A 27,688-nucleotide genomic window follows, 5' to 3' on the forward strand; every position below is an offset into this window, starting at 1 on the left:
TGCGTGCTGTGACTTCCGTGTTTGCAGTCTTAAGGACAACTTGTATCGGAGCCCAGTTCCTACTGTACCATGCGGGCTGTGGCATATGCACAACTACTGCCGCGACTGCGATTGCAGAAGAGGTGGCTAAAAGCAGTAGATGAGATGTGGGTGAGGAGGTTGTATGCAAGGGAGTTGCAGCAACGTGGCCTCTCCCCTGACAGCGTGGTTGGTCAGATGTGCTGGTTCCGCTAAGGAGATTTTTGCCTCTCCTAAGTCCTGGTTTTGCTCCTAAAGACATGTGGGCTCCATGACTTGCCAGGAAGGCTTTGTCCACGAGCTAGCTTGCTAGAATGCATGAAACCAGAAATCCTGCAGGATTGTTATCTTTAGTTATGTAAACAGGCAGGACTTAATTCAAATTTATACCTGTTCTTTCAAAACAGGTGTTGTAATTTTGAGACAAACCATGCAGACCACTCTGAAGACGTGGTGAGCAGGAGGGAGGAAATACGCCTACTCTTAGGTCTGAGTTCTGCATAAGTTTTTAGTGACTTGAATGGTGTGTAGAAGCTGAACTTTCTTTAGGAAATTTGGCGACAGACATCAAATATCTTCAACAAGCTGTTCCTAATTGAGATGATACTCTACTTGCAGAAAAAATAAAGATCTGCCAGGAATTCAAATATAGAGGGAGTTTTTTAAACTTCTTGTGCCTGATTAGTTCTGTGTGTATTTGTTTGTTTATTTGTGAGAAGTAGCTGTGATGCTACTGATGTGATTGTAGCATGTGCATGCCATGGAGAAAACTGGAAACGAAGTAATATCACAGAAGATGATGTTGACCAGCTTTTCATTAGGGTGACAAAATGTTCCTGCTAGGCGCTCTGAAGGAGGGACTGAGGAGTAAGAGATCACATGGCATGGTAAAGCAATGCAACAGGCCTGATAGGCACCGAGTGAGTCAGGATCACAAGACCTCGGGTAGGAAGGGGGTGTTTGTCTTACTCTGCAGATGGAGGGGTGTGAGAGTTTGTGGGGTTTTTTTTTACCCTTCTGATCACTTTATATGGCATTTTATATTTTAAGCGAAAGGAAAAGTATGCAACTTCATAAAACCTGAGGAAGCCAATGCCTGGCACATAATTTGTGTGCTGGTAAAAATGGATCACAGCCATTTGCATGTGAGGTCACTATTACCCGGTGTTATTGAAACTTATGTTTCCTTTCACTAAACGGGTGCTATGTCCCTCTTCATTTTGTAGGAATCCTACGTCAAGGAGACCGGATACATGCCTGAGCCGTAACTCCTTTGGCACGCTGCAGTTGTGCTGTCTGTGAAGGGGATGTCACTTAGCACGGTTTCGGGCTTTAGCAAGGTTTCGTTCCAGAGCAGGAAAGAAGTTGGATACAAGAGCACCATGCTCGTTCTCCCGTTCCTGTGCTTGGCTCTCGCAGCACAGAGCATCCTCAGTCCCTGTTTTCCAAAACAGGGGTCTCTTCGTGGAGATGCTCAGAGAACTTAGGAGCACGTGCTTCTTTAGTTGGTTTAATTACCTTAGCTTCTAGGTCAGTGGTGGCTAATGTTGTGCCTCTGCACGGCCAAAGTAAATGCAACCACGGCCTATTCTGGAAGGAACAAGGTAACAAGTAAAGATTTCCTCCAGGAGATTTAACTTCACTGGCCAAGTTCATAGGATGAGTTCATTAAAGTAAAATTTAGGACGTCCAAAAATAGACATTCACTTGCAAGAGATGTTTTGCTGTTTCTGTCTGGTTTCCTTACGTTACAGGGGTGAATTTTTGTCTTTGTATCCAGGGTGACTTTCGTACCCGCTACGTTTTACCTTAGCGAATGGCAACCCGACGACTCCGCCCCTAACATTGTGGGAAAGACAAAATAAGCGTCTTTACAGTCTCTCCCTTGCCGGGCCGTATGGCGGTGCGCAGGGGTTACGGCAGGGCGACGAGCGTCCCCCTCAGGGTCGGGGAGCGCGCCCGCCCCGCCGACCCCCCTTTCCCTTAGTGCTGAGCAGCTGCGGGGCGCTGCGCTGGCGGGCGGCTGCTCCATGCATGGCGAAGCTGCCCCCGGCCGTGAGGGGAGGGCGGCGGAGACGGCCCCGCCCGCCGCCGCTGAGGGGGCGAGGCCGGGGCGGGGACGGCGAGGCCGGGGCGGGGACGGCGCGGAGGGTTGTGGGGGGTGGGGGCGGAAGCGGCGGCGGGGCGAGCGCGGGCGCTGCCGGGAAGGGCGGGGAGCTGTGGCACGGCGCCGGCGTTTCCGTCGGGGCAGTCCCACCGCGTCGCCCCTCTGTCTCGCCGGAGGAGCGGCCGCCGCAGCAGCCATGCACGACGCCTTCGAGCATGTGCCGATCCTGGAGAAGCTGCCGCTGCAGATCGACTGCCTGGCGGCCTGGGGTGAGCCGGGCAGGGGCCCGCGGCGCTGCCGCCCCGAGCCGCTCCTCTCGCCCATCCCGGGCGGCCGGGGCGCCCCGTCAGCCGTTCTTCATCCCTGCGGCGGGCCGGGGGTAGCCGCGTCGCTCGGCCCCCGGCCGGCTGTGCCCTGGGGCGGCCGATTGGCCGTGCCGCGTCGCAGGCCTGGGCGTGCGGGGAGCGTCTCCCCGTGTTTCGCCTCCCTGTGTTGCATTCGGTGCCTGCGGCAGCGGGGGGGCTGCCGGGGCCGAGCTCCGCTCGCCGGAGGGCTGGCGGTCGCCCGCAGCCCCGCCTGCCCGGCGGCAGCAGCCCAGCTGAGGAGGAGGCTGCCATGATCCTCTGTAACCACGGGCCGGCTAGTTCCTTGCGAAAAAGCCTTCCCTATGTCTTGGCTAAAATTTATTTTGGGAAGCCGGTGGTGTGGCCAAGTGTCAGGTTTAGGATCTGTTTGCCTGTGTTAGTGGCGTATAAATGTAGGTTATATTCGTGGGCATGCTTAACGAGTCAAGGTTTTGGTCAGGTGATTGCACCGGCAGTCATAATGATAAGGCTTGATAAGGCTTTTCAGACTGCTTGAGGAGTTCCCATCGGATGTACTACCATAGCACAGAATCGGTAATTAAAAAACTCCAGACACTGCGGAACTGTGGCCCCTTTAATCTGTTTTAAGAACAGAATTATAACCTGGATAGTAGTGCCACCTTTAAACTTGGGTTGTTTATGCTAGAGTTATGTTGAAGAGGAGATGTGAAATTTATTCCTGTGTGGAGGCTCTTATCTCTTTGAAAGCATTTCTTTTGCTGAAGTAGAAAAAAGCCTAAACCCACAGGCTTATGGCAGTATGGTTGTGTAAAAAGAGGTGTAATTCTGTCTCTACAACTTTTCTACCACATAGTGGAAGAAAGATCTTGCAGGAAAAAAGATTTTATTAAAATACAAATATCTTTAGTAATGAGAGAGTACTAAATGTACAAAGAAATGTTTGTGTATGCTTCTTTCCTGTATGATGTTCAGCAGGCAGGATTAATTTCAGTCGTATTTCATGACCCAATAAAGATTCTATGCATTTTGTATGCTATAAATGCTGTAAACAGGAAGAGTGAAACTCTGCCACAGAGTTTGTATATAAAAAAGTTCTCTTTTATAAATCTTGAATGACTGTTGATCATCCAAGCAATTCAAATGCCGCTTAAGCTCTGCCTTTCCAGGCATAGCTGACTACTTCAGAGAGTTCTTGTAAAAACTATTTTAAAATACCCAACAAAACAACCAAACAAACCCATGTAGAGCTGCTTTTTTTTTTTTTCCTGACAGTTTTTCCCCTTATGTATTAGTGTTCCTCTCTGGGAGATAGTAATTTCTGAAAATAGTTCAGTGCCTCTTTTGATTACGCTCAAGATACAATGGTTTGCTTCTTTATTTTTGTATAAACAAGTAGGACGTGATGTCTAGGCTGTACTTCATGTTTTGCTGCTTGATTTTTGTCTATCCCCTCCTGAGAATGAAAGCTGCTTCTGAGCACTTCCACCAGAGAGATGATAGGAGACGTGCGTGTAGTTGCCACAGGAAGTCCTCTGGCATTTGAAATGACTTTCCAAGTGTTCTGATAAGTGTAACTTGGTTGGGAAGGGCAGTCTTTGTTGAAACTAATTAGTCTCTTTTTCTCCCCTGTCTTTTTAGAGGAATGGCTCCTTGTTGGTACCAAACAAGGGCATCTTCTGCTTTACAGGATCAAGAAAGACATAGGTAAGTTGATTTTAAGAATATCACAAAAAGCTGATTACATTATTTTTATTTCCTGCCTTTAAAGAGCTTTTAGTGATGTTAACAGAAGTATGTTCAATTACTGATTTTTTTTTTTTCCTACATAGAGTTTAATGAATATTTGTGTGGGATCTTTAGTGAAAGTGTTCATACCATTTATCAGATGTGCAAGAAAGATAGCAAGTAGTATTAGCCATTTTTCTGATTTAAAGTATGTTTTATATCAGGTCTCTATATGTTTGAATTTAGAGTAAGTTAGTGTAATTTTTGTGAATACAGTGCACGAACATGCGAAAAAGCAGTGCAGTGTGCAAGTTGCCAGAGGTTTGACGTCTTCTGTTAATGAAGGACTAGATAAGTGAAAGAGGAACTTTTTTCAATGGGTCCATGAGCATCAAGGGATGGGGAAGAGGGAAGAGTAGTTCTGTCATGGCATTTACTCTTGTCCCTGCCTCTTTGACAGTCATAGCGTTCATAGTCTATTTGAGAGATGCCACAAATAGAGCTATGTTATTTTCAGTTTAGTTAAAATTGATTTTCACTAAACAGATTCGTATTTTGCATTACCTGCAATTATGTAGAAATTGATGTTATTGAACACAGTAATGTCGTGCAGTGTGTGACGGGAAAGAAAAAAGCCAAGCATTTGCTTCCAAGTTCATCAGCTCTTGGAATGATGTTCATTTGTAGCTGCTTGGATTCTAGAGACTGAATTCAGCTTGCTTTTTCTGAACTTGTAGGCCGTCTATTCCAATCACAACATGCTAGTCTTGAGTTGCTAGTGTCTTATCTCACGTGGTAAATTTCTCCCCCTTTTTTGCATCAATGCCAGGAGAGGTTATGTCATCAGAAAGTGTCTGTAAGTCTCTATCCCTAAAACTCCTTTTAAACCCTTGTGGTGTAGTGTTTATTCCTTGTCTACTTTGCAGTGATGTGCTCCCTAGCAATTTAAATTGCTGGTATTTGATTGGTGTGGATAAAGTCTTTATGGGTATTTTTGTATATCTGGGTTTCAGAATGCTTAAATATAATTCTTGTAATCTAAAATTCCAGGAAGGCAAAAATGTAACTATTGATGAGGCCTTCGGTTGGGTACCAGAAGTGTAATTTACATTTTCACCTGACTGTATAGAAGACCTTCTGATGCATTTAGCTATTAAGTAAAAGATAGCGCAGATATGTTAGAAGAGTCATTCTTCTAGTGCTAAGTAGCCAAGTTTGCTTCCATAATTCTTTGTAATCTATTTAGTGTAAGATATATGCAGCCATAAATTTAAGGGCAACTTCAGTTTACATACTCTCTCAAATCTTTCTGGTAGGTTGCAATAGGTTTGAAGTGACACTAGAGAAATCCAACAAGAACTTCTCAAAAAAGATTCAGCAGGTAGGAGATGCTATCTTCTTGATGTGGGGACAGTTTTCCAGTGTTTTCATCCGAGAAATGAAATACCAAATGTACTTCTGGAGTCTCTGATAAGCTTAAAAAAATTCCCCAAAACTGTGGGTTCTTCTAGAGGCGGTACAGCCTGGTGTTTTTGCCCACTCTTCCCAAGCAAGGAATAAGCTGGGTTTGATTGCTAAAGCAGAAAGCAAAGAATTCGACTTAAAGGTTTATTTTGGGCTTTTATGGAAATGCTGTTGTTAGCAATAAATCTTCAGCTGCCCTGACTGAGAATATTTGTAAAAATTATGGTGATACACCAACAGACTGTAATACATAATTTGACTCTTGGATAAAATGCTATAGGAGTGTGAATGTAATTCCTCTTGTTTGGAATTTAGAACTAAAGTAACTGATTATCTGCTGCCAGTCTTACTACTGTTTCATTTTTTTTGTCAAACTTCCGCTCAATGACTATATTGATACTTAGGAAAGCACTTACCCCAAAGATTATGTGGCCTCGTTCAGCAATGTTCTGCATATCCTTTAGAAGTACTTTAGTACTAGTAACATACCACTTACAGCATTTTTTTTACCAGCTTAGGTTACAAGCTCTGTGTGCTAGCTTGTAAAAGCTGAGTGTAAGTGAAAGGGGTTGCAGTAGCTGGAGGAAGGTTGTGCATAGATTTCATTATTTTGAGAGTATCTAAGGTGTGTTTTCTTAAACTATCTATAATCGAGCCTTCTTCAGAGGTTTAGTTGATGAGTGGAGTTCACTAATGGAATTCTTTCTTCCAGATTCATGTTGTTTCTCAGTTTAAAATTCTGGTCAGTCTGTTAGGTAAGTGGAGAAAATGTTTTAATATTTAATGAGCTCTTCTCGATGCAGTTACTTGGCTGAATGTGACACCCTTTCCACCCACCTGCATAGTAGTCTAGTAGTTAAAAAGTCATTGGGTAGGGCCTAGGCTTTTTCAGTTTGCAGAGGAAGCATTATGCAGCATAGATTGAGAAGCAGCTTTGCTTGTCGTAAGCCAGCTTGGAGAACAAAGTATAAACGCTAAGTTTTGTGATTAAAAATGAAAACGTGCATACGTGCACTAAAGCATGTGTGTGTGTATATAGTTTGTCTATGTTGGCATGTGTATATACACATATATACATACATGCATACGTATGTGTGTGCACTGTATGAGAGGGGCTAAAACTTCTGTCCAAACTTGTTTGATATGTGAAACCTACTGTTGATGTGTTACACCCAATTCAGTTTATATGCAGATGGCGATCTTTTACCATCTTGTGGAAGATCTAAGTTTGCTTGTCCCTCGCTATATTTGTTTAACCTTATGATCTTCCTGTGTCTTTTCTTGCTTATGTTGCTAATCCCTTCTTTATGATCTCCAAGTCCCGGCTCTTCCGACTCCAGCATGTGTAGATTTCTGCTGCCTGCGTCCTCGTGCGTACAAAAACTTGACCACAGTACCCTCCATTTGAAACCGTTCACTTTCCACTAATTTCAGGAGCCAGTTCAAAATGGTCTTTGTTCACAGAATCTTCCATCATGAACTTGCTCTGCTCTGGCCTGCTTGTTGTCCCTTCCACTCCCACTTCCTCTGCTTGGTTAGCACGTGTTCTCAGTTCCTTCATGTAATTTTACCAATGTTGGTGTTAGTTGTCTTTTCTGCATTTATTGTCTTGTATTTGTATGTGCCTTAGCGCTTTTCAGCTTTTGGGAGAACATTCCTTTTACTTTCTTGCAGCTCTTAGTTTCATAAGTTGTTCTTCTTACGTAAACATAAAATGTGGTAACTTACTTGAATTAGCAATGAGCTTTACATGTATTAAGTATTGAGTACTAATTGGAATTTTGTTTAAAACAGAAAATAACATTTATGTCCATGACCTGTTGACATTTCAACAAATTACCACTGTTTCCAAGGCAAAAGGCGCATCTCTCTTCACTTGTGATCTTCAGGTAAGAGGAGGCACACAACGGCACAAATGTCCTTACTGTTTGTAATAAGGATAACTTTTTTATGTTGCTGTATAGATTAGGTTTGTTGATTTTTGTGTTACATGCAAGTTGTTTGGGTACTAGTGCTTTTTCAAATTAGTACATACTGGATGTTGAAGCTTTGCTTAAGGCAACAATTTTTGATATAGTAACCTTAATTTTCTTCCTGTGCTTCATAAGACATCTTCCTGTGCCTGTTGTGATTGTAACCTTTAATCTCCTGATACAAAACTTCAAGGCATTTGCATCCTGTAGTAACTTTGACTGTCTTCTTTTTTAAAAGGTCCTCTTCCAATATAAAAGCCATTCCCTTCCCTTAAATTGCCAGTGTAGTAGGTACTTTGCCAAGCATCTCCATCACTGTTTTTATTACATTTTTGTTTATGTTAAACTGTATTGGCCCAAGGAGTCCCAGAGCAGTTGTGGTAGATTCAGGCCATAAAATGGTTCCATAAGGTATAGCAATTCTCTGTTCATATGCTGCGGTTTATTAAGTGACTCACTTCTATCCAAGTGAGTTTCTTAGTCTGCTATGTCATTCAGAAACTTTATTCATAAACAGAAGAGATGGCATAGTGCTCTTCATCACTTTTTATCTCTTTGCCCCGTGGAAGCCTAGTGTTAAATATTTTCTAATAAGTACTGAAAGTTTTCTAGATGTTAAAACTAGTGATGACGTTCAAAGCAGCTTTAAATCTGATCATTCCAAAGTGCCTTGTTGTTTGTGTGTACAGGCACTTAGCTTTTCTAGTATTTCTTGTCAGGAAATTTTTACAATAGGCTAGAATATTAAACAGTTATTAATGTTTTTATCTGTCAGTATTGCATTGTTGCACTTCTTTGCCTTGTTCCATGTCCTCCCCTCCTATACTTCATAGAGTTCAAGCTATTTATCCTAGTCTTCAGGGCTGGACTGATAGCGCTCTACTTATCTTCTCTTTGTGTCTGTATGTCTTTGGTGCTCTTTTATTTATTTATTTTTTATTTATTTCCTTGGTGTCACAATCCCTGCCAAAGTTCATTTTTAAGTATCTTGCCCCCCTTCTCTCTGTGCTTCCTTGTTTACGGAATGCCCATCTGGCATGGATGAACAAAGCCACTCTTCAGCTGACAGTGTTGCTTCAGGTTGAGGATTCTTTTGGGCTTGTGTTAGCTTACTTGCCTCTTAGTTTACGAGAGCCTGTGAGTTAGGCCTGTCTATTTTCACAGCAGTCAAATACAGGGGAAGAGGTGCTGAGAATGTGTGTGGCAGTGCGGAAGAAGCTACAACTTTATTTTTGGAAGGACAGAGAGTTCCATGAACTACAGGTGAGTTGTGTTGTTTCTGCAGTCTCGCATGCCTCAACAGGGAGCGTAGTTGCTCTTTACTGCTTGCTGTGCAGTCCCTGTTACTCAGAGGCACTGCTGACTTTCAGAGTATTGACTCCGGCTGGTTCTGCGGTGGTTTAACAATGAAGCAGCAAATAAAAGTGAAAATACACGATTGAAAGCACAATTAATGGCATTAATACAGTTTCATAAATTAAATCAAAGGCTGTGTTCTATTTTAACATTCTGGTTGTAGTACACTTTTAAGTCAGTGAAATGTACTAGTGTGCAGCCTCTATCAATGTGTACCTAACAATAACACTGTGGAAGCGGGTCCACTTCTCAAAGTTTTCCAGGTATGTCATAAAGGCAGAAGGTAGTTACTGACAACAAGCATAGCGAATTGCACTTGTGAATACCAGAATGATAAAAATAACCAATGGAAATGGGTAGAGAATTTTTAGGCTACGCTGCTCTTCTAGGAAATGACCAGCTAACTCTGGACATGCCTCTTTACTGTGCATGAATCTTGCCTTTTAGTTTAATACTGCCATTCCTTGACCAGCAAAAGTCAGGCATGTGCGGTGGGGAATATGATGTCAACAACAGTGCTTCCTGTTACACTCTGTGTTGCTAGATTTGACTTTTGCTTTTCTCTTGTAACAGCTGTTTTAACTTGTTTTCCTCAGGGCGACTTCAGTGTACCTGATGTACCCAAGTCTATGGCCTGGTGTGAAAACTCCATCTGTGTAGGCTTCAAGAGGGACTATTACCTGATACGGGTAAGACTGGGGTTTGGAAGACAGTGTTAAAGAAGATTTGGATAGCTGTAGATGCTATGGAGGCTGCTCCTGTGCTCAGGGATTTAGCTAACACATTTATGAAAAACAGCATCTGGTACTCTTGCTATATGTGGTTTTGGAAATTGCAGTCTAAGTCTGTCCTTTTAAACTGATGCATTGTCAGGAATTGATCTTCTGTTTATTGCTATTGAAACCAGTGTTTGAAGCTCTTGCAGAAAAAAGGCATTGGAAGAGAGATATTTTGGTTTGGCAGCAGTCTGTGTAAGCTCAGTTTGCATTTTATTTAATGTATGAAGAAAGGAGATAGCTCTAAATGGAAAAAAGACCAAGAATATCTTCTTATCTGGCAGACAACGGAGCTTAACCATTTTTTCTTTTTTTTGATTCTCTTGCTGAACTGCAGTCATTTCAGTTTGAAAGTCTTTAAACTTACTGTCATCAATTTAATATTATAGTTTGCACTTATGCTTCATTTGACAGCTATCTATCATTCTCTTTTCTGCCATTACAATTGAGTGCTGCTGATACTATAGGAAAATGAGATGAAGATGAGGTGCAGCACTCATACGTATGTGTATGTACATACATGGGTGGCAACTCTGATCTGTAATCAACAGGAAAACTGCACAGTAATTTTTACAGTCACTTCAAACTGACACTGCTCACAAAAGAAGTGATGTCTTTCTGCAGTTCTCTCCTAGATGTTGATTCCCACCATTCTAGTGATATGTATAGTTGTACAGCTGCTGAATTAACTACAGTGGAGACATGCTGTCCAAGTGTCTACTTTGGGTTGGCTTTGGTGCTTGACTGACCCATCCTTGAATGACTTCACTAAATAGGCAGAAAAATAAATATATATTTTTATGGTATTGTTTTCTGCTGGCTAGCTAGTTGATTTATAAGGATGCTTGAGCTGTAGTGCAAGGGAAGCAGCAGGAACATATAGCCGGAGTTGAAAGAGAAGGATTCTCTCTTTTAGTGGCAGTGAGTTGTTAGAACAGCTCATGGAACAACGTTTTGCATTTTTAATTTTTAAATTTTTTTAAATTTTTTTAAATTTTTGGGACAGCATCTGGCCACAAGAATGAGTGGCTAGGGCAGGGCAAAAAGAGTAGGCAGGTTGCTAGGCTTTTAATTTGTTTTTTGTTACAATGCTCACTCATGCCAGAATAAAACCATGTTAAAGTTTTGGCCTAAACGAAATCCTCTGGTTACACCAAGAAGTGTTTGGACACCTAACTGATGTTGCTACTGTGCTATGCATTTTATAAACCTGTATGAATTATGTGCTTAGCTACAGTAACAGGAATACATCATCTCAGACACAAAAGTATTAATTCTTTATTTCCAAATGATGTATAAGCAAGATAAATGATGATATGCAAAAAATTTTATTGCTACTCTTTAAATTGCACGTCCTGTTAGTGATTATTCTGGGTTGTAAATCCCTCCAGGGGGTTTTTGGCTTTGATCTTACGCAATAAAGGTTTGAAATAAAGGTTTGGAATAAAGGTTATTTCAAAACCAGGTTTTTTATTTTCTTTATTATCTTAGGTGGATGGAAAAGGATCCATCAAAGAACTGTTTCCCACAGGGAAGCAGCTGGAACCATTGGTAGCTCCTGTAGCAGATGGAAAAGTTGCAGTTGGCCAAGATGATCTAACAGTTGTGCTCAATGAAGAAGGGATCTGTACTCAGAAATGTGCCTTGAATTGGACAGATATTCCTATAGCCATGGGTGAGAATTAGCAGTAATGTTTTTTTAAATTTGCTTCTTTACTCCTTTGTATATAACAAAATTGTTAGCTAGATTTCGAGTGTGATAGTTTCTAAAGTATTTCAAGCTGTATTCTTAGGGAGGGTTTCATGTGTTTATTTTTGTTTCTTCCCCTTCTTTCCTTGTAGTCTGCATGCCTATCTCCTCCTCAGAAAATAGGCATAATCGATATCTTTTATAAAGGGAAAAGATTTGAAATGGAAAGTAGTGTGTTTGAAGCACTATAGTTCTGAGAACCTGAGTGCCACAGAAATTCCTTATGTTGAAAGATGAAAAAAAAGCCTGGTAGTAGTCTGATAGCAAATTGCTGTCAGCGTTGGGCACTGAGTTTTGTTTTTAGTAAGTAAAAAAGGGACACATTTCAAGCGGAAAAAAAAATTGAAGTGAAGCCTTACTTTAAGTCATGGCTTGTTTCAAGGAATACTTGAGAACAATCAACTTACATTTTTCACTTGTTTCATTAATAGAACACCAGCCTCCCTACATCATTGCTGTTCTGCCAAGGTATGTGGAGATCCGCACTTTTGAACCCCGGCTGCTGGTACAGAGTATTGAGCTGCAGAGACCACGCTTTATCACCTCTGGAGGGTATCGAGTATAACTGATTATTACTTTTGTCGGGCTGTCTGGATATATGGTAGCACTCTGAAAAACTGGGAGAGGAAGAGCTTTTCTAACTCCCTCAGCTTAAGCAGCAGCATTGAAGGAGTCTGTTGGTTTTTTATGAAAAGATGGGTGGAGGCTATAACTTGAGGAGTAAATGGCAGAGTTGAGTGTCTTTGGGAATTTTTGATCACTGGAGATACATTCTTCTTCTTTCTGCTTTTCAATGTTGCTCAAGTTGCCCTTGTACTTGACTGATCCATGTGTGTATTAACCAGGATTGTGTTTTTTTTCAGATAGGGTATTGCCTTTTTTTCAGTGCTGGAACTTAGTAACTGACCTTTTTGTCCTGTTTACAGTACAAATATTATATATGTGGCGAGTAATCACTTCGTGTGGCGACTCATTCCGGTGTCCATAGCCACGCAGATCCAGCAACTTCTGCAGGACAAGCAGTTTGAGTTGGCTTTGCAGTTGGCAGTAAGTACTCAAAAACCTTTGGGTTTGCAGCAGGTGCACTTGTGCAAAAGTACACAAAAGGATGTTTGCCTTCTGCTTGACTGTAGCTAGTCTGGAGAATTTATCCTCCTTACTGTCCACTTTGCACAAACTGGTAAACTCTGGCCTTTTTTGACTTAAGTTTTAGTTTTATGCTGCTGTTTCTCTGTCTTGATTTATTGTGGTTTAGATGTTGAGATATCATCTTGTATGTGAAAGATTATCTCTTAGCTGTTTAATCGGTTACCTTCTTCTAGACTTTGAAGTCAGTTGGGCTTCAAAGTCTTCAGACTGCTTGTAAACAGTTTTGCTTGGTGTTGTGTGTTTTTTTTTGTCAAATATTACTCCATATTACTCTTGAAATATAATAATTTCTTAGAGACGCTGAAGCAGTACGTTTAATTGTATTGCTCTTACTGTTTTAGGGTTTTCTGATTTTCAGAAACTTCCCTGGAACTACATTAAAATGACTTAATTGCATTTTGTATTACTAATTAGGGAAAAAAAATTGAAAAGGCAAATGAGTGAAGACATAGTTGCTGTGATCAAGTGAGTATGTAGATAACCAGGGGTAGCTTTCAAACCTTCTAGACTATCTCAGTGACACAATAAGCATAGTATCTGAGAATCACCATCACAGGTGATCGCTTTGGAAGATTATAATTTTTCGTCTTACTCTCCCCAAAGGATAATACTCCTGTTATTTCTGTAGAGTGTTTCCTTCTCATTTACCTGGCCCAAAGGTTTTAAATGTTGCTTAATTTGTATGTGTGCAGGAAATGAAAGATGATTCAGATAGTGAGAAGCGACAACAAATTCACCATATAAAGAACCTCTTTGCCTTCAACCTCTTCTGCCAGAAACGCTTTGATGAATCCATGCAAGTTTTTGCCAAGCTTGGTACAGGTAAATGCTTGAGTTGGCATTGAGATATGTAGGTTTGGAGGAATGAAACGAAGCTCGCAGACTATTGTGTGGGGTTTTCTGTTTTGTTTTTGTTTTAAGACAAAGCCTAGACAGCTATTTGTCTGTCTTTTGTGAAACTGGTTATAGTACTTAGTTAGCTCCAGTCAGTGAGTTAAATCATGAATTTGCCCTTTGTGCAGAATATATTTGTATTGTAGGCTGTTGTACAGCGTGCATAGCATGTACACAGACCTTTGAAGTTGAGGATTTCAGCAGCTGCCAGAAGCCTACTTGTAGCTTGCAAAGAAAAATAAGGAACATCTGTAGATATGCTAAATCCTTGGACTTGGACCAAACTGAGGGACCCTTAACCCTGTTACCAGCTTAGTGGAACAAGCTGCTGAAGCCAGGAAAATTTTCTGTGGTTTTGGAAGTCGGAATAGTCTGATGCTATTTCTCTGGTTCGTACTAGGATTATTGTAGGAACACCTGAAGACTGGACTGTACTGTAGAATAGTGCTTAAGACTGAGAGTCTCTTATTGGTGACAGCACATCCCCTGTGCATTTAAACATGGAACTCTTACTTGTTTTGATGACACTCAATATCATACTTTGGAAAACTACAATGAAAGAAAAGGGCTGAGAACTCAAAATACTTTGAACTTTAATTAGAGGGCAGTAATTTTGAATTTGCTTAGACTCCATGAAAATGTGTGCTCATTAATTACAGAAGGTGCTATTCAGTTCTTGTTTCAAAAGCACAGTAAATCTTCTCTGAAAACATTGCTTGTTCCTAGAAATCCTGTCCTACTGTCAGGGTTGTTAATGCTGGGATTCTGCAAGGAGAGCAGTAAGAGGATTATAATAATGGCTTGTCCTCCAGGTGTGCCAAACGCACAGGTTGGAACTTGTTGTGCTTGGACTTTGAAACAGTCGTTGTCTTGCGACTTTTGCCGTGTTTTAGCTTCTTTTCTTTAATAAGGAAACGTTGTTATCTGGAACCTTGTGGATATGCAAGCTGACTACAGACAGCTCTGGAAAGCTAAGCTTGCTCAAAGGTTACATATATTTAAGAGTTTGGAAAAATAATGTTATGAATGGTTACTAATACTAGTTATTTTTTGCTTAGATCCCACTCACGTGATGGGTCTGTATCCTGACCTCCTGCCCACAGATTACAGGAAACAGCTACAGTATCCCAACCCCCTGCCATGTCTCTCTGGGGCAGAGCTGGAGAAGGCACATTTAGCTCTGATAGACTACCTAACTCAAGTGAGTGCTCCTATATCTGTTTTTAGAGTAGGATTATTCAGTTTTAGCATGCTTTGTGCAGGAAGCAGTACGCCTACTCCAGCTCTGTCATGCTAGCCTTAATGTGCTGTCTTCATGGTTGGAAACTATGGCAGTGGCTTCTGAGAAAGCAGGGGAACTGGAAGATGTGAGGTGCCCCACAGATATGTGGGAGACATCACATGTGACTTTTGTGAGGACCGAACAAAATTTGCATGTGGACCAGATCTGAATGAGTCCGGTATTTTATTTCTAGTAGCCTTCTGAAGAGAACTTGAGCTCTTGATGTTTTGGTTTTGTTTGATGACTCTTGTGGAGAGCATTCTATACAGGAGACAGGTCAAAAGCATGCATTAAAAGGTGGAACAGGAGGTAGTGGGTACTGTAACTTCTGTCCTCTTCACTTTGTTTTAGCTGGAATATGGATTGTTCTGTTGCCATTCATACTAGACTAAAAGGAAGCTTTTGTCTGAAGGAGGATAGTTTTTGTGCCTGGTAGTTCAAAACCTAAATTGTTTTCCAAATGTTTTAAATGTCTCCTAACTTCTCTACAATGTCTCTGTTCAGGTTAACAGAGTTTGCTTCTGACTATTTTCTCAAGACTCTGGGCATCTTGCAAGGCTATAAACTTGCAAAAGAAATGTATACACCTGAATGTGGCTGGAAAGGTGATGTGTTGAATAGTTAGTAATGATAAAAATTCTTTAGGAAACAATTAGTCTTTTTACTTGGTAGGTTATATTTGCTGAGGTGGGATGGAGAAATCCATGGTCTTTTGCTCTTCAAATTTCATTTGATGTCCTGCAGAAACGAAGTCAGCTGGTGAAGAAGCTGAATGATTCTGACCATCAGTCCAGTACCTCACCCCTCATGGAAGGAACACCCACGATCAAATCCAAAAAGAAGCTGCTACAGATCATTGATACCACCCTGTTAAAGTGTTACCTACATGTGAGTTTCTGCCTGACTTAGAGGCCTTTTATATACCATGCAAACTCTGTTGGAATTTCATGCTGAAAAGTTTAAGAAGGATGATAAGGAGCTACTTCAGAAATTCTCACACAACTGTCTGTCTGTGATCTAAAAATGGTGTGTCAAATTTTGGTGTTAGCTGGTTTGCTCACTGGTCAGGATGTAGTTTCGTGCAGTAAAGCAGATGTGTTCATTTCTGGTTGCTGCGTCTGTCAAAACGATGTGACCATGCCTGTGTATTTTGAAGCTCTAATGAATGCTTCTCATATTGCCTTGTACTGTTAAATGAAGGAGAATGTAATCTTTGCTGTCAACAATGTTTTTCAAAGCTGACCTCTATTCTTGAAGGGGAGTAGCTCTGATATATTGTTTTCTTTCTGTCCCGACAAATTATGGAATGAAGATGGGCCTTTCTCTAAGATGTTAAACTGTCATTTCTTATGCTATAAGGCTTTTTTTGTTTTATTTTGTTTTTTCTCTTGTCCAGCTCATGTTTTTTACTATAAGCTTAGGAGGTGCACATTAGAAGTACATTTAAGTGCTCCCTTTTCACTTGCAGACAAATGTAGCACTGGTGGCACCGTTGCTACGTCTGGAGAACAATCACTGCCATATTGAGGAGAGTGAGCATGTACTAAAGAAGGCACACAAATACAGTGAGCTGATAATTCTGTATGAGAAGAAGGGTCTGCATGAGAAAGGTAGGTATGTGGTTAGGGTGGGGAGAGGAGAAGGGATAGGAGCGTGTATTCCTAATATCGAGATGTAACTTGTCTTCAGGGAGCAGGCAATATTCTGAAGAGACTTTGTTTCTGGGTCTGTCGTGTGGTTAAATTGGTCTTTGTTCCTGTTACTTGTTTGGTCTGTGTGTTTAAAACAAAACTTTGTTTTGCCTCTGGTAGCAGAACAGGGAAAATGCACTTTGTTGTTCAAGTTGGAATGGTACTTGCGAATACAAAGGAATGAACCTTTTTGTTCTTCTAAAAGCATTACAGGTACTGGTGGATCAATCAAAGAAAGCCAACTCGCCTTTGAAGGGTCATGAGAGGACAGTGCAATATCTGCAGCATTTGGGTGAGTGTGAAGGAGAGCTGCTTTTTTTTTGTGAAGGTGTTAATCTTGTTGGACTTCGGTTATGTTACTGTTCTGCAACTTTCTAGAGACTATCATGCTAACGGGTATCCTTGGCATCTTGTCTGATTTCTTGCATAATGCAAACTTCAAGGATTAGTTCAGGAGCATCTTGTTGAAACTTGAGTATCTTACTGGAAAACATTCCTTATTCCTGCTAAAAATTTCAGTTGGTACAAAACGTGATGTAGTAGTTTGAATTTTCTTCCAGTGATGATTTACCATCCCTGACAAAAGGAGAGTCCAACTTCTGTGTTAGGCTTTCCAGCTGAAAGTCTAACTTCCAGTTGCTGGGGCTTGTGGTATCTTTCCTGAGATGAAGAATCCTATGTGAAGTTTTTGTTTTCTGTGTTTAGGTTGATCCAGATAATGACCTAACAGTTGTAGTTGCTGGTCACAGCATCATGATAGGAACTTTCTTTGTTGACTATTTGTTGTGAACTCCCAAGTCTTTTTTTGGTTTTGCTGCTTTTGAGAATAGTCTTCTCCTATCCAATAACTTGCTTTTACTTACATTCTGAGTGAGGTAGAAACTCTTTAGTCGTATCTTGTCTATAGGTTTCTGGGCATTTAATGATGTGTTCTTAAATAATTCTTAGGTAATTAGAAAAAGTCATCAAGTATGTATTACTGATATGGATTTGATACTTGTCATGTGTCATCAGAGTAAGCACTTATTGTTTATTGCATCAAAGCAAATATTAATTGCTAATTCTGTGATTGGCCATGTCCATCAAAAATATAGTTTTATCTGGGCAGAGGTAGGCACAGGGGAGTTATGTCTTTGACTGGATGGTAGATAGTTTTCTGTATGACACCATTCTTTATCTGTTAAAATAGTGTTATGCAGAACTTTTCCCTATTATAGCTCATTTAAATTAAGGATTTGTTGATGAGAAAGTTTAGTGTCTGTTTTAATTCTAGCAGCAAAAACATCCTTGCCTGTGACCTACAGTGTAAAGCCGCGTGCAGGCAGATGTTATGTGCTGAGGGAGCCAGTTGTTTTGTTTTGTGGTGTGATGTGATGTTGGCCTTTTAGTATTCAGATCTATAAGTTTCGATAGTTACTTGATGAGTTCCTCCTCTCCTGCCATCATGAGTGTTTGAGTAGATTGTAACTTTGTGTTTGATTTGGTTGTGATTTCAGTAAAGGCAACTTGATCAGTGCTTTGGAAAGGAGCTATTCTAATTAATCTTACCCTTGTTTATGAGGAGTTAGATTCTCTTGTTCTTGTTAATGAAATTGTTAAATTTTCTCAGTAAGGCTAGCAAACCCATCACTGTACAATGCCCTGTTAATTCAGAAAGATAATTGAAGTTCAGTGAAATTCAGACCCATGACCTTAGCGCTGTTTGCCAAGTCACTGTTTTGTTTACGAAGCTTCGAAATAGGCTCTTCTGGTGGCTATTTTAATTGTTTTACTTCATAGTGTTCATTGTCTGGTTTTTAAAATACTGCTACTATGGAGATGCTGCTTGTTTTAACTATTAAAAAGTAACTTACTCCTGATGATACTATGGGAAGAAGAAAAGCAAACTGCCTTTTTATATCTGTTTCTTGTATAGTTGTGTTGCATTGTTTGGACAGTGGATGCCTTAGTGGCTCTGATCATGAGGGTGAGGGGAAAGTCATGTTTTTGTAACATGTTTTGTAAACTTTGTGAACTAAATTGTCCAAATAAAAGTATTCTTTTAAAGAGGCAGGTCCTAAATTTTCCTAAAAGCTGAAAAGTTATTACCTGTCATGTAGTTTCTGTGCCAGTTACTTCATACTACGATGCTTTACTACTTGTCATGAAGTGTTTGACCATTTGCTATGGAAGTCATTAGGCTGGCAGGCTGGAAATAGACTGAAGGAAATTACAAAAGTGAAAAGTACAATGCTTTTTCTACCCTAATAAAAAAAAATAAAAGGGAAGACTTTTGGAATGCTTTTGTTTGTGAGTAGGTAGTTCTTTAGGATTTTAACATTGGGTACTGCTGCTTTTTGTATTCCAGGAACAGAGAACTTGCACTTGGTATTTTCCTACTCTGTCTGGGTGCTAAGAGATTTTCCTGAAGATGGACTGAAGGTGAGTGTGGTTGAAACAGGCACCTTGCCATTGAGATTTAGCACAGTGTATGGAACTGGGAGAACTCAATGTAAGAAGCCATGTATTAATGCTAAATCCAATTAAACATATAACTTATATTTTCTATTGTGGTAAGATTATCAGTAGGTAGAGCAGGATAGCTTTTCAGTTTTTCTTATCCTTTTCCATCCTTGGAATACTTTAACTTGTAATACATAGCTAGGAACCTTTGATACAAGATTTAATTTTGTTGATGTCATGCTTTTTGCACAAGAGCCTGATTGAGTATTTAAATGTCAAGTGTTAATTTGCCTTTCTTATTTTCCCCTTCCTCTTTGGTATAGAATTAACTCCCTGTATTTTGGAGGTGTTGGGCATTGTAAAAGAAGAGTGTTAACTAAGGCAGAAGTGGGGATTTTTGTTGATCCTTTCTCATGTGAGATAGCTTCTGAGGGCCTGAATAAGCTGCTCAGATTTTTTTTTTATACTTCTTTTGCTTACTCTTTGGACGTATGTGATAACATGCTGGGTTTCAGTGCCTCAGAGACACTGTGTCACTTACATTTTAAATAAAATCACCATGCTATGAATAAAATTTTGTTTAACAGATATTTACAGAAGACCTCCCTGAAGTGGAAGCTTTGCCACGAGACAAAGTGCTCAGTTTCTTGATAGAAAATTTTAAAAGCTTGACTATTCCTTATCTGGTAAGAACTCAAATCTCTACGAGTGCATTACCTTCAGTACAACATGTTACATGTAAGGCTTTAGTTCTCCAGGCATTGGAGCCTGATGCTGTCTCAGACAATCCTAGCTTTGACATAAGCTGTGCAAAGAAAAAATAGTTAAAATGTATGAAATCCTGAAGTCAAGCTTGGTGAAGGAAAGCATGGAACTGTTGCTTGCTTGTAACAAATTACTTCCCAGAAGTGTCTGTAACTGAACCCGAATGTGTATTTACAGGAACACATCATTCATGTCTGGGAAGAAACTGGTGCAGAGTTTCACAACTGTCTGATCCAGCTGTACTGTGAGAAAGTGCAGGGCTTAATGAAAGAATATCTCAGTTCTTTCCCTGCAGGTATGTTTAGCCTTTTCTGGTGGGAATACCAGGGACACGGGTCAGCACAGGGGAGCCTTCACAATCTATTGCTGTAAGCCTTCCCTCTTCACATCCAGAAGAAGATACAACAAGTGATGAAGGAACCGGAACAAAAGTTGTGGCTTTGTAGGGAAGTCTGGTTTATTGCCACCCTAGAGATCTTAAGGGACCAAGTGACACTTTGTTCATGATTAAGTGAAATGGCAGCTACTGCTCCCTGAATTCTGCATGTTAAGGGTAGAAAAGGGTCTTGAATAACTGAGTCTATTCTTTAACCAGCAACTTGATGTGCTTTAAGGAGTTGAAGTAATTTGGCAGGTGCATGAGAATCACAGCCCATGTAACAGCTTAATCAGCATTTCGTTCCTGCTTGTAATGATTTGTTTGTTTATCTTCTTCTGTGTGTACTAGTGTAGTGAAATAGTGGTAATACCATAGTTTATGTTGTCTTTTTCCATATAGATAAAACTCCAGTGCCTGCTGGGGAGGAAGGAGGAGACTTGGGGGATTACCGGAAGAAGCTTCTGCTTTTTCTGGAGAAGTCTAGCTGGTATGAACCTAGTCGACTAATTAGTGACTTCCCCTTTGATGGTGAGTTCGGTTTCCGTAGGTTAATTAAATCCTAGCTTATTGCATTGTACAGAAAAACCTCCTCACTTATTGTAGAATCATGGTGACTAGAAACGGAGAAGATGGCTGTATCTGTAGTTGTATGCTGCTGAGTATACTAACTCTGTGTTTGCTGGCACACTTGGGTTTACCAGTCTCTGCAGGATTCTTGTAACCATGGCCTAAGACCTTGTGGTGTTTCCCATCACTTTTAAGATTCACGCGGACAGGGTGCTGGGCCATCTTCTCTAGGCTGTGCTTTTGCCAAGAAAGGTTGGACCAGATGATCCTTGAGGTCCCTTCCAACCTGATAACTCTATGATTCTATTATTCACTTAAATATTTAGCCTAACTTTCTGATGAGCCTGAATTTCTCAACAGATCTGAAGTTTGTTGTTTCTTAAGGTTACTTCAGAACTCATAAAACATTACTGAGGCTAGTGTGAAGTAGATTTACAGTCTTAGTGTAATTTTAACCTGTGCTCAGACTACAGTTCATAGTTCCATCTGTTAGTCTGGTCACCAATGGAACTTATGTTGTCATTTCTCTGTGTAGCTATTGACTAATCCTTCGTGCTATCACTAGGTCTCCTAGAAGAACGTGCTCTGCTCTTGGGTCGTATGGGGAAGCATGAGCAAGCTCTCTTTATTTATGTTCATATTTTGAAGGACACCAACATGGCTGAAAAGTAAGGGTGGCTTTTTTTGTTCTGTTGGGTTTTTTTGGCAAGACTTAGTTTGCTCACTGCCCTGTGGATAGGATGTGTAGTGAAATGTTGATGTATGTGGAGCATGAATGCTGTAAGCCTTGAGGATCTTCTGGGTTTCCATGTTTTCTTTACTTTTAGGCTCTTCCCGCCTGAAATCTGGCTGTTAATTACTGATGATGACATCCTCTTGAGGTGTACCGTCTCATGCTCTTCTATCATTGCACTTTAGAGTGATATGACTTTAATCAATGACTTCTTTGTTTCCACCTGTTCTTAGCTTGTGAACTTCTGTATGTTGTTTTGCTTCCTTTCTCTTTAGAGAGACATTCACTAGCCCAAATACAAAGTTAAGCTCCTCCAGTTAGCAGAATCCTCTCTAGTAAAGATATGGCATTTTGCTAAGTGCATTGTGTCAGGGAACCTTCTGAGTGAATCGAAAGTACTTAGGTGAAAAAAGAATTAACCACACTAATGAACACCTTCTCTTTGTGATTCAGACACAGTAATTAGATCTATCTACACATGTATTTTGATGCTATGATGTGTTGATTGGAGACATCTTCCCCCCTTTTTTTTTTTTTTACACTGCTGAATTAAATGTTTTTTAAGTTGATCGGAAGTGGGAGACTTGCACAAAGCCTCCCTTTTCTCAGCATTGTGATGCAGACTAAGTGGTGTAGTTTTGTTGTGCAACTTGATTAATTGATCAGAATTGGATGTATGGTCGCCTAACTTGGATGGCTTCAGTAAACAAAGCATTTAAATGTTAATTTCTGTGGACTGATTCTCTGGGTTCCAAAACTGACCCTGCATTTCACTTGATTCTTCTCTGTTCTAGCTACTGCCATAAACATTATGACAGAAACAAAGATGGCAACAAAGATGTAAGTAGCTTCATCTTTGAAGCCTTCCTTTTCAGTAAGGAGGTATTAGACTATTCATACTGTGTAAGGGACTTTAAAGTTTTTGCTCTGTATAGGCTTTTTCAGAGTTTGTGTAGGGGGACAGAAACCTATATATAAGCTTGTGGAATTTAGGAATTACTAGATGATTGGGTTTTTTTTATTTTTATTTTTTTAAATATTTTTTTTTGTTGTTGAGAATGTTACTGTGTCACTGGAGTTGAGCGTATATTCTGTAGTTAAAGTTCTGATAGAATTCAGAAGACAAAATAACTGTGTGTGTATTCCACATTCATCTACAGAAAAGTTAATGGTAAAAAGCAGTGAAGTGTTGGTTTCTAAAGGTTATAGATGAGTTATGTAAGATAAATGAGGGAGGTGTGATTAAAACTACTTTTATAGAAAAACTTTAGCGTAGAATGCAAGTCTTAAAAGGCCTTGGACATCATTCTATGATTAGTACTTTTCAGTTTTTGTTGTTTTAAGGTAGGAGCTGTTCAAATGAGCACTTCAGAATTTTGAATGGCATGGGTACAGCTTATCTAGTACCATTGCTGGGTTATACTAGCACTGTCAGTTGTGGATGCATGCAGTGGTTTCGGAACTCTTCTTTTTGTGTGCAACAGGTCTATCTGTCACTGCTCCGGATGTATCTCTCCCCACCTAGTGTTCATTGCCTGGGACCAATCAAGATGGAAGTGCTGGAGCCTCAAGCCAATCTGCAGGCTGCCCTGCAGGTTTTGGAACTACATCACAGCAAACTGGATACCACCAAGGTAAGAAAGACTTCTGAGTACTCAGTTTGTACTATTGGCAGAAGGTGACAGAAGGTACTGAAGTAGGCAAACCCAAATTGTAACAGTGTCAAGCTAAATGTGTCAATTTCTATTCTATTTTGTTCTCTATTCCTTTTTAATTTTTCCTAACTAAGTGTATTTTGCTCCAGGCGATAAACCTACTTCCAGCAAATACACAGATTAGTGAGATTCGAATCTTCTTAGAGAAAGTCCTTGAAGAAAACGCTCAGAAGAAAAGATTTAATCAAGTACTCAAGAATCTTCTCCATGCAGAGTTTCTGAGGGTAAGATCCCACCATTTCTTGGAATGGTGTTTTCAAGCAGATTCGGTATTTAAATTAACTGTTTCTTATACAGAATGTGTGTGGTCTAGATGGTGCTGTAGCACATCTGAAACGAGTAAATATGCATCAAGTAGATTTTTTCAGGAGATGGCGAGTACATTCATTTTAGTTTGGATGAGGTGTGTGTCTTCGGTGTGAGTCTCTGGACTCACTGTGCTCTGTTGTGCATTGCAGGATGATCTCAGAGAGCATGGACTGGATTTTCTTCAGATAAACTGAACCAGATGATGCAGTTCAGTAGTTCACCTGAACACCCCCTAGTGGTTAGACTGCCTTAGGCTGTGGACCAGACTAGTTGAAAGCAAAGGCCTGCAGTGTGTATAGTGTGGGTGCTGGGTGTTTGGTATCGCCTGCTCTGCTCTACAGACCTGTTTATTTTGTGTTGTACAACTTGCTAATGTAGATACAGCCACTGAAAATTAAATATTGTGACACTTTTCAGTTTCACCAGGCTAGAAGGGAGCTGCAGTGTGGCATCGCTTTTTGAGTAAGTTTGTTTTTTTAATTCTTCTTTAGGTCCAGGAGGAGCGGATCTTGCATCAGCAAGTGAAGTGCATTATTACAGAGGAGAAAGTGTGCACTGTATGTAAAAAGAAGATAGGTAACAGGTGAGAGAGCATATACCTTAAAGCTTGGGAAACTGGATCAAATACGAATCTGGTGCACTTAAACTAAGAATGTTGCAAAACTTGGAATGTGATATGTATGCAGAGAGAATACCAGTAGGAGGGAGGCATTTGAAGAGTGTTTGAATTACAAATTACATCGCTCAACTGGTTGGCTGGGAAAACATCAAAGCTGTAGTCAGTGAAGTTTACTGCAAGAGTTTTAATCCTGCTTTCAACAAAGGAGAATAAAATCCTGTCAGAAACTCCTAAGACTTCATACTTCACAACTCTAGAAGACAGAAAATTGTTTCTCATACTGAGTTTGGAAAATTTTCGAAGAGCACTGCTTCCTACCCAGTTCTTAATTAGAATTAAGAAGGGTGATATAAAGAATCTTAAATTAAGATACATGTGTAATACTTTTCTGTATCTGATGGCTTTGTGATTCCCTGACTGATTTACATTATCTTAGGACACCTAAAAGTAGAACTTACTCACTTGATACCTGGATGCCAATAACTTTTCTTCTACCATTCCTAGTAGGTAATTATGGGTTAGTATAGAATACAAATTTTATTTGCACTTTTTCTTTTTTTTCTCTTTGAACTCCAGTGAAATTCCATATGACTAGCTTATTCACTGTTTCTCTTATTGATGTGAACCCTTCTGAGATATTGGTAGCATTCACAATGATAAGGAAAGGTTCTTTTTCCAAAACATTTTAATGAACATAGGTCTAAATATACTTATTGCGGTGCGTATTCAATTTTTTGCTGTTAGTGTGTAGCATCTAGCATCAGAATTTAAATTTGTGTATGCAGTATTGTTTTGGTTGTCTAGGATTTTTCTAATGCTGTTAAATTCAACAAGGTTTTGAAGGGCAAGCATGTCAGTCTGTCACCCAGTCTTTAACCTATTACCAGTGACTTCCAAGTAAAGTGTGCCTATAGACAGGAAAACATATATTTATTTTTTTATAATGAAACTCTTACAAAATCCATAGAATTCTTTTGTCTGGTTTTCTCAAGAGTATATTCAGACTGTAATTTAGAAGATAAAGCATCATTATCATATAAGCATCTTTTTCTGATTCTGTGTAACTTGGATGCTGTTTGAATAGGGAAAACTGTTTGTCTGTATTGATTTTTGTGTTCTGTGTCTTTACAGTGCATTTGCTCGATACCCTAATGCAATAGTTGTGCATTATTTCTGCTCCAAAGAAGTCAACACATTGGACACCTGACATGGTCAACTGTCCCAATAGTCATATGAAATTCAGAACTGACGACTTACGAAGTTGATGCTTCTGAGATTTTTTGAGGCTTGTTCCTAGGTTCTCTTACAGTGGGTAGAAGTCATTTGTATCTGTGGACTTGACTGTACCTATCTGGCAATATTGATTTACTAGAAAATGACTTTAACCATGTTACTATAGTGCTGGCAACTACACTGAACCTCTCGGTACTCAGATGAATAATAGAAACTGATTTTTGTAGAGAGTTTTGTATTGCACTCCAACCTTGCGAATGAGTTGTTAGACAACTGTTGGGCGTTCACCACAAGTCAAGTTTTACTATAACACTTACCTCCTTTGGGTAACAATGTTATGATTTGGCCTCGTATGTAAATAGTTCTTCCAAAAAAGAAAATTCCTTTAAAGTCTTTGCAGCTGTATCAGCGTTGCATGGTGGCCACCAGATGTTTGGCATAGAGAAGGCTTCTGTGCCTATTTCTAGACCTAGAAGATATAATTTTACTTTCATCTCAGTAATGGGAATGTTGAAGTGCTGGCCAAAGGAATCTTTTTATTGATATTCAGTGTTACCACCTGACCTTCTGATAAGAAGTTCCACAAGACATAGTCAGACAAACAGTAGATACTACTAGTAAGCATTTTTTTGCCTTTTTACTTTAGTTTGAGCTGTAAATTGAATTAACTTGTCTGTTATTTGCACTGAATATGTTCACTGCTTAGCATGAGTGGAAGCTCAGAGACTATTCGAAGAAGTTCACATCTGCACTCATACCAAAAAGCAAAGAATACCCTGTAAAGCGACTTCTGAAGGAAGCGAACTATAGTTATTGCTTGAGCTTCTAGACTACACTTGACATTTGTGTATACAAGTTCTTTGGTCTCTGGTTCACTTTCCAGCATTGAATAAAATCCAGACTATTTCAACATCTCTGTATCTTAAATGCTCTAGAACTGCATTCTGCTCAGGCTGGTACTGTTCTTAAGTTACTCTTGGGCCAGAAGTCTTAACTAGAAGAACTAGATTGTACCATACTCCTTGTAGGCTGTGATATTTTTGTCTAACTTATTTTTTCACAAACTTTAACCTATAGCAGATTGGTATGAGGGATATTAAAATGTTTGGTCGGTGCAGAAAGAATCTGTGCAGTGGTAATGAAAAGGCAGCAGTAGCAAATAACCCAGTAGAGTGGCTGTTTGACTCCCAACATCCTGGTCTAGCAATACTTATAAATATGTAATTATTAAATAGTTTGGAGCATGGCATGTAACTACTACCAGATATTGTCTCTTAACGAACAAGTAGATGAATAAAGCCTGTCTGCCTAAGGTGTAATTGGATCTCAGTTAACATTATAGGTTTACTTTAGCCATTGTTGTATGAGTGTTTTTAGGAACAGATCTGCTGTAGGCTGACAAGAGTCCTAACTTACTTTCATTTGCCAGTGTTACTAGTTTCCCTTGTTAAATGTTTCTTCCCTTTTCCACGTGTGTTTGTATTTATTGTTCATATGCCATGCATTCTTATGGATTTCTTGGTCTGGTGTTTTGCTACTTCTGTACTTGGATGTCTTGGGCAGTATTGCTACTGGTGTCTTTCTGCAGAGGCTTGGTAGAGGGGATCTGTGGTGGTAATGTTTTTAACCTTGTATTTCTTCTATTTGAAGAAGAGAGCCTAAAAGTACTTATATTGGATTTGCACATTCTGTATAGATATTTATATACTAGTTCAGGTACAGAGGGAAGATGGTTTGGGAGAGTTGTGTTTACAGGTCATTGAGAATGAAAGAGGGGTATTTAAAAAGGCCCTGTATTCTTTGTATACAGATATAACAATATTCTGGTTTTTACCTATCCTAGTAACCTAGTACTGTTAGTACGATTTTTATTTACCTTCATTATCTGCTACCAGGAGAGCTGTATTCACACGTGAGGATCTTTATTGTGCTCTTACTTATATGGTTAAGGTTGTGCCTCTGTTCACCTCCATCGCATACCTTGTACAGAGATATGGTTTGTGCTGTAACGTTTTTTGTTGGTTCTTATAATATGATTTGGGTTTACTAACCATACAGCAGGTTTATCTAAAGCAATAGATTGTAATAAATATTGTGAACCCGTGTGTGTTTCAGTCATTGTGCAGTTAAGCTTCTCTGGGCTGCTTTAGACTTTTTTTTTTTTTTAACGTATTAGTCCTCACTTTCTCCTGGAAGTCAGACCCTGTGCAGGGGCTCCCAGTACCACTCCTGCTTTAATATGTGTAATTCAAATGAGGCCATGTCGTATGAGAGCTGTCATCACTTCTCAACTTTGGTTTTTAAATCTACAAGTTTATAGTATGCTTGTGAATGTTCTCAAAATCCTGCTAAAACCACTTTTGTATTCTCTCTTTGAATAATGTTTTTGAAAGTCTTATACCATTAAATATGTAC

The 27,688-nt window shown here is 39.9% G+C and overlaps 1 protein-coding gene across 5 annotated transcripts; it reads left to right on the plus strand.

The window, feature by feature from the left end:
• The first annotated feature begins 2,205 nt into the window (after positions 1 to 2,205).
• Positions 2,206 to 27,651, plus strand: VPS39 (VPS39 subunit of HOPS complex). 5 transcript variants are annotated; one of them, XM_054198776.1, is made up of 25 exons: positions 2,206 to 2,394; positions 4,090 to 4,155; positions 5,493 to 5,557; positions 6,353 to 6,395; positions 7,435 to 7,529; positions 8,778 to 8,876; positions 9,566 to 9,658; positions 11,237 to 11,420; positions 11,927 to 12,047; positions 12,422 to 12,542; positions 13,337 to 13,466; positions 14,597 to 14,739; positions 15,565 to 15,708; positions 16,289 to 16,430; positions 16,717 to 16,803; positions 18,859 to 18,932; positions 19,541 to 19,639; positions 19,896 to 20,013; positions 20,497 to 20,625; positions 21,230 to 21,332; positions 22,192 to 22,237; positions 22,882 to 23,031; positions 23,202 to 23,336; positions 23,913 to 24,004; positions 25,172 to 27,651. In XM_054198776.1, exons 1-25 carry the CDS (start codon positions 2,322 to 2,324, stop codon positions 25,245 to 25,247), a joined length of 2,628 nt encoding a protein of 875 aa, XP_054054751.1. In that variant the 5' UTR covers positions 2,206 to 2,321; the 3' UTR covers positions 25,248 to 27,651. The 5 variants fall into 5 exon arrangements, with proteins under 5 accessions (XP_054054751.1, XP_054054752.1, XP_054054754.1 ...); XM_054198777.1 differs by having other exon boundaries at positions 8,781 to 8,876; XM_054198779.1 differs by lacking the exons at positions 5,493 to 5,557; positions 6,353 to 6,395 and having other exon boundaries at positions 8,781 to 8,876.
• The last annotated feature ends 37 nt before the right edge of the window (positions 27,652 to 27,688 follow it).

The sequence above is a fragment of the Rissa tridactyla genome, chromosome 4, assembly GCF_028500815.1.
Source record: "Rissa tridactyla isolate bRisTri1 chromosome 4, bRisTri1.patW.cur.20221130, whole genome shotgun sequence".
In the NCBI taxonomy this organism is placed as follows: Eukaryota; Metazoa; Chordata; class Aves; order Charadriiformes; family Laridae; genus Rissa; species Rissa tridactyla.